The 12,056-nt window shown below is 44.6% G+C and overlaps 1 protein-coding gene across 3 annotated transcripts in view; it reads left to right on the forward strand.

Moving 5' to 3' along the window:
- Window positions 1–9,205, forward strand: part of gba1 (glucosylceramidase beta 1) — a 35,144-nt gene extending 25,939 nt beyond the window's left edge. For all 3 annotated transcript variants that reach the window (XM_072490696.1, XM_072490694.1, XM_072490695.1), the window contains 2 exons: window positions 1,920–2,036; window positions 7,667–9,205. In XM_072490696.1, the coding sequence (XP_072346797.1) occupies window positions 1,920–2,036; window positions 7,667–7,772 (223 nt within the window). In that variant the 3' untranslated portion in view covers window positions 7,773–9,205. The remainder of the gene's footprint in view (window positions 1–1,919; window positions 2,037–7,666) is intronic.
- The last annotated feature ends 2,851 nt before the right edge of the window (window positions 9,206–12,056 follow it).

Consider the following 12,056-nt stretch of genomic DNA (forward strand, 5'->3'; position numbering starts at 1 on the left):
GACCGTGGAGGACAGTATCCTCCTGTGGGTCACCAGGGTTGTTGTTCTGGCGAAGGGACAGGCTGCCGTGCTAAAAGACCTTCACAACATCCCGAGGTGTCCAGAATGAAGATGCTGGTGAGAAGCTAAGTCTGGTGACTGGGATTGGACACGAATATCGAGTCGTTGGCCCACCAGTACTCTATTTGCCAGGCGCACCAAAGATCCCTACGGCGGCTCCCCTACATTCTTGAGAATGGCAGGGACGCCCTTGGGCCCGTGTGCACGCTGGTTTGGCCGGTCCCTTTTTGGGTTTGGCGTTTCTCGTCCTGGTGGACGACACTCAAAGTGGCTAGAGGTCCACAAGATGGCGACGATCACCTCCCGGGCGACCATTGGGCGATTGCGCATTTCCCTTTCCACCCACTGAATCCTGAAAGTTACCAGTGACCCACAGCGGGGCCTCCTTCACAAGCAAAGAGTGTCGCTTTTGTGAAGAGCAATGGGATTCGCCACATCCGCACTGCCCCGTACCATCCAATGGCTTGGCAGGAGAGGGTTGTACAGACGGATAAACGGGGGCTCAAGAATCAGACGTCCGGCTCAATGGACACAAGACTAGCAAGATTTTCATTTCCATACAGGACCACGCCACACGAGGTAACTGGGTTAGTCTCTGCTGAGATGTTAATGGGTCGTAGACTTCATACACGACTGAATTTGATTATGCCGGACATTGATGCAAAGGTGCGTTGTAACCGAGATTCACCAGGGCATTGCCCAGTTTCACCTCTTCACCGCTTTGCATCTGATGTTGTTTGTTGGTGACATCAACGACGGTGCTCATTGGTTCTCTGTGATTGTCGTCCGTCAAACGGGGCCAGTCTCGTACCAAGTTAGAGTCCAGGGGCGACTCTTGAATCGACACCGGGATCACATTCGCCCATGGCAGTTGCTCCCTCGTGAAGTACCTCGAAAGAAGCCTGCCCTGGATCCTCCGGCCTCATTGCTGAACCACGACGCCAACCTGCTCGACGTTGTCTCATCAGACTCCGAGATGGCGATGCAGATCTCGGGTGCCGAGACGTAGTTCAGACACCTCCTGACGATCGTCGGCCACATCTTTCCGCCTGTTGACACCGTTCGCCTGCTCGATGTATACTGACTGCTCTAGTGCATCAGGTCCATGAGGACTTACCGGATCCGGAGAGACTCGTCTGCTGCTCCTCTCCGTCTCGTCGCTCGTCGAGGGGGTCTTTGCGGGGGAGGGGATGTAATATCCCACACAACATCCTAAGGGGTTGGGAATCTCATCTTCCCCGTGTTCCTTGCGGAGTACAAGCTCCCCCGGATATTCAGCAGGTATCACTATTACCCAGTGTATATAAGGTTGGGCAGTAAGGCACTGATCAGGGAGAGGTACCGGGGAGTGTAAATATACTGTTTGTGAATAAAACGTCATTCTTACTTTTACTCGGTTTGGAGACCCGTGTCCTTACTAAACTGATGTCCATCGACCGATTAGTGTGACGGGACTTCCTGTTATACTGAGAATATGTTCCATATCCAACATCATTCCCAAGGAAGGTCACAGCAATGACTTGTTGCTGCGAGGCAGGAAAACATAATCTGTCTGATATTTAAGAGTAAGAACCCTGTCTTGTTTTATTGTCACTTCTGGCTTCATGCTATATTTCTTACTATTCGGGTGACTGGAATGTACACCAAGTATTGAAAACTCCTGTCAGTCTGACTGAGTCAAACCCTCGGACTGATCACACAAGTGAAGCTTGTGGGGAAATACTTGCCGCCTGCTGTTCAAGCAGATATTGGGGGGAAAAAAATGAACGAGGAATGGCTGGTATCACTTTATCTTATTCTCTCCCATTTGGGGCAAAGTGGGTCCCTGGTGGGGTTTACTCTGTTTATTTTCTCCGCAGTAAGTTTGTTCCTGAAGGCTCGCTACGTGTTGGACTTGATCCCAGTGTGGCTACCGAGTTGGAAACGGTGGCTTTCCTCCGTCCTGATGGGAGTGCGGTCGTCAATGTGCTGAACTGGTGAGAGCGGCTGTTACGATGACGCGATGAGAAAGAGTTGGGATTTTTCAGAAGCCTTTCTCGCCCATGCTAAGTCTGTGGACCAATCGAGGCTCTATCCCCCATAACTCTGCAAGTCTATTTCACACAAACATCCGTCCAGTTTCCTTTTCAAATCATTCACTGGGCTGATTCTCCGTCCTCCGAGCCGCTTGTTTCCCGGTGACAGGAGACAGCGCACGTTAACTGCCGGCAGGATTCTCAGTTCTTGCCACAATCAGTAGGAATTCCCATTGAAGCCATCCCCACACCACCAGGAAACCTGCGGGCGGGATTACGCTGGCACGGGACCAGTGAGTCACACCGCCAGCGAACGCCTGGAGAATTACTGCCATTCTCTGATTCCACCGTCCTGATTGGCAGTAAGTTCCAAGTCATTACCACTTGCTGCATCAGAAAAGTTTCTCACATCCCCCTTGCATTTCTTTCCCAAAACTTTAAATCTGAGTCTCCTATTACTTGTACATAAGCTCATGGGAATAGCTTTTCCTTATCTACCTTATCTGAACAGGACATAATCTTATATACCTCTATCAAATCTCTCTCGTTCCAAGAACTCAACTTCTCTAACCTAATCTTGCAGCTAAAATCTCTCAACGATGGAATCATTCTGGGCAGCACAGTGGTTAGCACTGCTGCCTCACGGCGCCAAGGTTCCAGGTTCGATCCCGGCCCTGGGTCACTGTCCGCATGGAGTTTGCACATTCTCCCCGTGTTTGCATGGGTTTCACCCCCACATCCCAAAGGTGTGCAGGGTATGTGGATTGGCCACGCGAAATTGCCCCTTAATTGGAAAAAGTGAATTGGATGCTCTAAATTTTTTTTTTTAAAGAAAAAACAATGGGACCATTCTGATAAACACCTCTGCACCCTCCCAAAGACCTTCACATCCGACTGAAACTGGTTATAACACTTAGATGTAGGTGGATTGGTCACACTAAATCTCCCCTTAATTAGAAAGATAAATAATTGGGCACTCTAAATTTCTTTTTAAAAAAAATATCACTTTAGTCGTGGCCTCGCCATAACTTTATAAAAGTTCAGTATAACGTCCCTGATTTTTACTCAATATCTCTATTCATGAGATCACTTGTGCTTTGCAAATCACTCTTATCAATACGACCTGCCACCTTCCATGATCTATGCACGTGAATCCGAGGTTCCTCTTTAGAACTGTGCTATTAACTCTTATCCTTTTGCTTCCCATCCATTCTGCCAAAATACATCGTCTAGCTCTTCTCGGTATTAAATTCCATCTGTCACTTGTCTGCCCACTTAGTTACAGTGGGCTGGTATCATCCTCCCTGTTTGCCACAACTTTGGCATCATTAGCAATCTTTTGAAATGTTGCTCCTGTGTTTCAATGTCCAAGATATTTATATCTGTCAAAAAAGAGGTAGCCCTAGCCTTGAGCTTTGGGAAAACACCACCGACTACCATCCTCCAGTCTGAAAAATAACCATTTACCACTACTCAGTGTTCTGTCCTTAAGACAAGTTTTAAGAGCCAAACTGACACGGGCAGTACTATTCCATGAACCTCAATTTTAGAAACATTTATTATGGGCCAGGGTTTTGAGAACCCCAAAGTATACCATGGAGTTCACCTGACCCACAACTTTAAATAGATTGTGGCTATGTGGAGCGCAAGGGCCTACTTTACAGGTGTGATGCAACAGCGAGCTAAAGTATGTTTAAAACAAAACAATGTTTATTCTATGAATCCAGTTAACATTTTATAAACACACAGTAAACATCTTATCAACGCCCAGCCCTGATAACCCCTCCCCCCTCAAAAGACACAGTACTCTATAGATAACCCTGAATAACTTTCCAAACAACATCCATAAGTCAAAACACCCTTTTTAACCAAGACAGCAGGTTTGCATTCCTTACAGAAACAGGTATCACTTTGAAATCGTCAAGTGATCTGGAGACATTCTTTAGATTGCAGAGAGAGAGATCAATACACACATCTGCTTGGTTTGAATGCAGCTCTCCAACTGAAAGCAAAACTAAACACAGTGCCAAAAACAGCTCCCAGCTCAAAACGAAAGTAAAAAGCAGAGCAGAGCCCAGCTCCACCCACACACTGACATCACTGCAGCCATTTGATAATGCACACTTTTCTTAAAGGCCCATTCACATGACACCAGCCTATTATTTCTCGAATAAGGGTATCACATTTGCCACTCTCCAATCCTCTGGCACCTTCCTTATATCTAAGGGAGGTGCCAGAGGGCAGCATGGTAGCACAGTGGTTAGCACAGTTGCTTCACAGCGAAGGGTCCCAGGTTCGATTCCCCGCTTGGGTCACTGTCTGTGCGGAGTCTGCACGTTCTCCCCGTGTCGACGTGGGTTTCCTCCGGGAGCTCCGGTTTCCTCCCACAGTCCAAAGGTTAGGTGGCTTGGCCATGCTAAATTGCCCTTAGTGTCCAAAAAGATTAGATGAGTTGACTGGGTTACGTGGATAGGGTGGCGATGTGGGCTTAAATAGGGTGATCTTTCTATGGGCCGGTGCAGACTCGATGGGCCGAATGGCTTCTGCACTGTAAATTCTGTGATCTAGGCAAGCTTGTAAGATTGGCCTGTCCACCACACTCCCGGACCAGGTGACTTATCACTTATCCAACCTTTCCAATATCTCCTCCTGTTCAGTTTTCACCCCTCCGTTAATTACCTCTATAAACTCTACTTGCGCTGATGTCATTTTCCTTTAGTAAGTACCGAAGGTAAGTACTCATCAGTATTCTAGGCTTTCCCTTAGTCTCCTAGCAAATATCATCGCTTTATCCGTAATTAGACCCATCCCACCTCTTATAACCAATTTACTATTTACATGCCTGTAGAAGAATTTTGGATTCCCATTTACGTTGGTTCTCATTTAATTCCCATATTCTCTTTTTGCCAGTTGCACTTCCGTCCTCACCTCTGTGGTGATATCATGGTTGTCTTGTAATTCACCGACTAACCAATAGGTGTCTCATTTGTATATAAGTGAATGTTCGAGTCAGGGGACCTCAGACTGACTGGAGAGCTGGGAGAGAGAGGTTGCTTGTGCATGATCATACTGTTATTCATCTGTTGTTTTGTACATAGTTGACCCACAGTTAGTGGTAATAAATTGTTTATAGCTTTAGCTACAAGTGTTCTTGTAATAAATCAGGCCATCCGACAAGAACATTGCAACCTCTCCCCCTCAACTTATTGTATTTGGCCTGGAATTCACCTGACATGCATCATACACAACGTTCCTTATCTCATCATGTTGTCTATCTCTCTCTGCATCCAGGAGCCCTGTCTTTGAATGCCCTATCTTTCCTCTTTGTTAAAATGCACCTATCCTGAAACTGAAGTATCACTACTTAAAAACCACCATTGTTCCTTGACACAGAAATTGGTGGTGTGGTGAATAGCGAGGAGGAAAGCCTCAGATTATGGGCCAATGTTGCAGACTGGTTAGATGGGCAGAACAGTGGCAAATGGAATTTAACCCTGAAAAGTGTGAGGTAATGCATTTTGGGAGGACTAGTAAGCTAAGGGAATAGGAGGCACAGAGGAACCTTTGTGTGCATGACCATAGATCCCTGAAGGCAGCAGGTCCGGTAGATAGTGGCTAAGAACAAATGTTGGACACTTGCCTTTATTAACTCAGGCACACAAGAGCTGGGAGGTTATGCGGGAGCTGTATAAAACACTGGTTAGGTCCCAGCTGGAGTAATGTGTCCCGTTCTGGTCGCCACACTATAGGAAGGATGTGATTACACTGGAGAGGGTGCAGAGGAGATACACCAGGATGTTGCCTGGGCTGGAGCGTTCCAGCTATCAAGAGAGGCTGGATAGGTTGGGGTTGTTTTCCTTGGAGCAGAGAAGGCTGAGGGGGACCGGATTGAGGTGTATAAAATTATGAGGGTCAGGGCAGCACAGTGGGTTAACCCTGCTGCCTCACGGCGCCGAGGTCCCAAGTTCGATCCCGGCTCTGGGTCACTGTCCGTGTGGAGTTTGCACATTCTCCCCGTGTTTGCGTGCTTTTCGCACCGCACAACCCAAAGATGTGTAGGCTAGGTGGATTGGCCACGCTAAATCGCCCCTTAATTGGAAAAAACTAACTGGGTACTCTAAATTTATTTTTTTAAATAAATAAAAAATTCTGAGGGTCATAGATAGGGTGGAGAGGGAGGAACATTTCCCCTCAGTGGAGGCTTCAATAACCAGGGTGGTTATTGTGACCAGAGGGTGGTGGGAATCTGGAACTCGCTGCCTGAAAGGGTGGTGGAGGCGGGAATCCTCACCGTGTTTAATAAGTATTTAGATGAGCGTTTGAAATGCTTCAGCAGACAAGGCTCCGGACCAGGTGCTGGACAGTGGGATTAGACTGGATAGGTGTGTGATGACGTGATGGGCAAAAGGCCTCTTTTCCTGCTGTAAAAACTCTACAACTCTTATGGAACAGTTTTTGCCGTCAGACTTTGATCTCTGCATCCCATTGAAATGAGCCCTGTTCCAATTTAGAAGTTCTACTTTAGATCATTCCTTGCTCTTCTCGATTACCAAGCTGAACCTTATGACAGGGGACGACACGGCGGCGCAGTGGTTGGCACTGCTGCCTCAGCGCCAGAGACCCGGGTTTGGTACCCGTGGCGTTGTCACCTTCCTCCCCGTGTCTCCGTGGGTTTCCTCCGGCTTCCTCCCACAATCCAAAGATGTGCCGGTTAGATGGATTGGGCATGTTAAATTGCCTCCGTGTGGGATTACGGGGATAGGGTGGGGGATTATTCTTCCCTGAGTGTTCTCCAAAGGCACTTGATCTTTCTGTATGTAATGTTTACTGAAATTACATTCATTTTAGCAAGTCTTCTGTCTGGGGCAGGCTCCAGACATTTATTCCTGTTTTTTTGTGGTTATATTTTCTCTAAAATAACAGGACTGGATTCCAATTTCATATTTCCATGGTCACACCGCACTTGGTAAAATCCTCACTGTGTGTGAATTGGATGTAAACTGATGCCTTGTATGAGGATCTTTGGTAATTGCAACTAGTAACGTTCACATTGGAGAACATGCAAGTGAAATTTTATTATGCAAGATTATCAAAAGTGCAGATAAAACGAAAGCCATTAAAACCAATCACAGTTTTGAATAACAGTTAAAGGCTCGAGGTGACAACAGGTAAACTGAATTAAGGTTTGACTTTAAAGATTGACGCTTATTTCATAGAATTTACAGTGCAGAAGGAGGCCATTCAGCCCATCGAGTCTGAGGGGTGACAGTAGAAGCAGATGGTGTTGACAGACTCAGGAGGCAACTGGATAGATATACAGCAGAGATAGCAGTCGTCAATATTATTTTGTCAACTTTGAGGCTGAAGTGGTCTTTTTCAGTCCTGTATATAGCACCGAATGATGCCAATGATTGTCTTCTACCTGTTGTTGTGTACAGGGAGCTGACTGTGAGGCAGACAGTTCCCTTTTACCTACAGTGCACTGTACATGTCCAGGAGCTGACAAATACAAGACACAGAAAATGTTGATATAATTTTACCCAGATTAGAATTGTAAGAGCTGATGGAAATTTTTCCTCTTGCTGTTTCAGGACTCCGAAAGACATTGATTTTGTGATCTGGGACCCAAAGCATGGATTTATCAAAGCACTTTCCCCTGCAAGTTCCATCCAGTCGTATTTATGGAAATTGAACTAACTCTTTCACAAGATATGGCAGTGGAATCGTACCTGCAGCAAAAAGTCATGAACTGCATCTTGCTATTAATTGCACAGATTTGTTCATTTGCGCGCTATATTCTTCACTCTGCTTTATTACACTGCCTCAACTTGTATTCAAGCTATAATACTCCATTCATGATCAATGGAAAATATCAGGACTGCATATCACAATGAAATAACTGTATCCACGTGTGATGCAGTGCTGGTGAAGCAGAATTTAAACAACTTTCCTGTAACTGAGCAACTGCAGACCAGTCAGTTAAACTTTGGTGGTGGGAAACTTCTAGAAACTATAATGCGGGACAGGATTAATAGTCACAAGGATAAATGCAGGTTAATTAAGGAGAGCCATGATGGATTTCTTTTGCATTTGATATTGAGCCACACAACAGGCCTGTGAGCAAAGTTATAGCTCGTGGAATGAAAGGGACAAAGAACAAAGAAAAGTACAGCACAGGAACAGGCCCTTCGGCCCTCCAACCCGTGCCGACCATGTTGCCCGTCTAAACTACAATCTTCTACACTTCCTGGGTCCGTATCCCTCTATTCCCATCCTATTCATGTATTTGTCAAGATGCCCCTTAAATGTCACTATCATCCCTGCTTCCACCACCTCCTCCGGTAGTGAGTTCCAGGCACCCAATACCCTCTGTGTAAAAATCTTGCCTCGTACATCTACTCTAAACCTTGCCCCTTGCACCTTAAACCTATGCCCTAGTAATTGACCCCTCTACCCTGGGGAAACGTCTCTGACTATCCACCCTGTCTATGCCCCTCATAATTTTGTAGACCTCTATCAGGTCGCCCCTCAACCTCCGTCGTTCCAGTGAGAACAAACCGAGTTTATTCAACCGCTCCTCATAGCTAATGCCCTCCATACCAGGCAACATCCTGGTAAATCTCTTCTGCACCCTCTCTAAAGCCTCCCCATCCTTCTGGTAGTGTGGCGAACAGAATTGAACACTATACTCCAAGTGTGGCCTAACTAAGGTTCTATATATGACGAATGTGATATAAAATAGTTACTTTAGAGATACTAGTTAATGTAATGTAGAGATAGGCCAGTCTAATCCTGGTGAGTTCACAGACAAAGGATTTCAGACCGCATGGCAAAGCAAAGGAAGAGGTGTGTCCAGCTACGGAGGGGAAAAGGATGCTGGGTAATAGGGGCCAGAGGAAGGGATTGGAAGTGAGCCAATTAGAGTGTATGGATAGGTCAGGAGGTGTATAGGATGACCTATGGGAATCGTGTATGTGAAACTTGATGCCAGCTGTGTGAGTAGTAGAGATCCCTTTGTTCTACAGACTCACTTCATTCCAGAGGTGTACGAAGCAAGATGTGTTTTGTACTTGCTGTGAACTGAGTCAGGCTTGCAAGTCACATAAACTAACTAATGCTGTACCTGCAAATCCACCTCGACTTTTATTGAGGCCAGACTGACGGGTAAAGAAATTTGGGATTTGTCATTTGGTGCCGAAAACCCGGGATTTCTCAAGACGGTTCTGACCAACCGCGAAATCAGAATTAGATTGATTATGAACAGGGAGAGTGGGAAGAAGGGGCCCATAATGTATAGCTGGAAAATGACCGCGCATTGCTTTTTCCCCTCTTCTTATCGTCTGATTAGTCTGGTCACTCGCGGTTGGTACGGAAAGATCGTCTCGACGAAATCAAAGGTCAGTCTGGGGATTAGCAAATTAAACTGATGGGATATCATAATTGATAGTTCAGTTTTGGGTTAATTGTGTTGTTGACGACTGATGTGACTTCAGCAGATGAGGGTTCAGTTAAATAAGTGTTTTTAAATCTGAAGATGGTTCAATTCCATGTGTGAGTTCTGATTCAGCTTGGGTTAGGTTATGGGTTGATGTGACATCTAAATCTAAAGATGGTTCAACTCCATGTGAGTTCTGATTCGGCTTGGGTTAGGTTATGGGTTGATGTGACATCTAAATCTGAAGATGGTTCAACTCCATGTGTGAGTTCTGATTCGGCTTGGGTTAGGTTATGGGTTGATGTGACATCTAAATCTGAAGATGGTTCAACTCCATGTGAGTTCTGATTCGGCTTGGGTTAGGTTATGGGTTGATGTGACATCTAAATCTGAAGATGGTTCAACTCCATGTGTGAGTTCTGATTCGGCTTGGGTTAGGTTATGGGTTGATGCGACATCTAAAACAGATGATTCAATTCCATGTGTGAGTGTTTTAAATCTATAGTTGATTACGCTAAAATTGTACCCTTGGACTGTAGTGGCGAAAAACGCAGTCCTGAGGACTAGTTGAGATTGTGGGGAATTGCTTGGATAAATTTCAAGACAAAGAACATCCATAGAGCTGGATGCTGCATGTTGGTTGAAGCAGAAGTCTCTCAAAGGGGTAACAGCAGCAGCCAAAGTTAAAGACGACAGACAGTGCTTCTCACTCAGGCCTTGAGATAACAGCAGCAGCCTGTAGTGTAATCGGATACCTTTCCTTTGAGTCAGTGAACTCCAGCAAAGTTAAGTTTTGAATTAATTAAAGGAAACCAGTGGGTTTCTCCACCTCTTTGATAAAAGTTATTATTTTCGAAAGCAATTGATTGAAATTGCCAGAATCTTAAGTTTTACTTACCTGAAATAATGTTTATCTCATTTTATTTGTAAATTAATAGAAACTTAAAGAAACTCACAGATACCATTTTAAAAAGTGTAAATCTGGAGATGACAGTTGACGTTGCTCCGGTATACATCACCGCAGCTAACTGCTCCCTCATTGATAGCAGCCAACATTTTTGAGAATGTAAGAAAAACTTGTTAAAAGAAAAATTGTTAAGATAAAGAATTAATTAAGTTGTAAATGTTATACAAGTTTGTGTTAAGCAAATCGTAAATTTAGTTTTGAGTTGAGATCAGAGCTAAGCTTGCAAGTTGCAGTAATTCAATTTGAATTTTCAAACATTTTAAGTTTTAAAAAGAACACTGTTAGAACTTTTTCAATCGTTTTGCCAAGGAGCAAAAAAAATAAATAAATAAAATTTTAAAAAATTGCCATTGGTTATAAATAAGCAAATTTAAAAAAAAAAAAAAATATATATATATATATATATATTAAAAAAAAACAAAGAGCCAAAGTATGAAAGCTAAAGAGTTAATTAGATTATGGAGACAATATTGTCAAGAGGAAAGAGATAGGATCAAGTTGGCAGGACAATGCCCTTAAAATGGGAATTCCAATTAGTGAACAGGGAGAAAAAAAAACATTACAGGTCTTGAAAAAGGAATGTGCATTCAAAAAAAAAAACCCCAAAAAACGCGCAAGTAAAGACTCGGGTCAAACAAAAGATGGGCTAAGTAGTTCAATGGCTGGCCTTGAATTGACAGAAAATGATCAATTCGATGATTTAAAAATGTCAGTAAAAGTTCCGACTGCACCTGTAGCATTGTCTGCACTAATTCCAGAACCACCAGAGTATAATAATTTATATCCAGTCACTGCTCCCCAGATTCCAATCATGCCAGTAACCAGCCCTTTTGGTTGATAGCGTGGGTCCCGATTTACCATCTTCACGATCAGTAGGGGAGGAGGAGCTCTGTTCCGCAAGCCCAGTTAGCTCTAGGACCCGATCTCAGACAGCGAGAGAAGGGCTTGATCCTAACCAGAAACAATTAAGCATACCACCTAAATCCCTTCAGACCAAGGGGAAACCGCAAATATCGAGAACAAAGGGAGATGCCAGGATTGAAAGAGAAAGAACTCCCTCTAGTGACAGGGAGGGACGTTGAAGTCTTGGAAGAACCAGAGGAAATAGCTAGAGTGTCCCCTGGTGAGACTCGGAGACAGTTGCCGATTAGGAAGATACCAATCACCTGAATTATGCTAGCCACGCCGCACTTCAGCAAGCCCATGCGTTAGACTACGATAGAGGGACACAAATCCTGAATGCGTTGAATAGCACATTTCAAAAGCCCATAAATATTTCTGCTATCTTCGACCTAAAACCTAAGAAGATTGAAGAGCCAGAGGAATTTCTGGAACGTTTTAATGAAATCTACCGTGGGCAGTCAGGCGACTTGCCATATCAAAATGGTCAGAATTCCCCTCAATATTGTGCTATGTTAATGCATTGCCTACCACCTTCCGTGGCTACTGCTGTGAAATGTAATAACATGAATTGGACAAGGAACGACCTTTCCCAGATGGCAAGGGCAGTCAGATTTTATTGGAAGGAGGGTGTAGGCCAGGAAGGAGGCTCCGTTACAAAGGTTAAGACTGAGTATGT

This window comes from Scyliorhinus torazame, chromosome 26, assembly GCF_047496885.1.
Source record: "Scyliorhinus torazame isolate Kashiwa2021f chromosome 26, sScyTor2.1, whole genome shotgun sequence".
Lineage (NCBI taxonomy): Eukaryota > Metazoa > Chordata > Chondrichthyes > Carcharhiniformes > Scyliorhinidae > Scyliorhinus > Scyliorhinus torazame.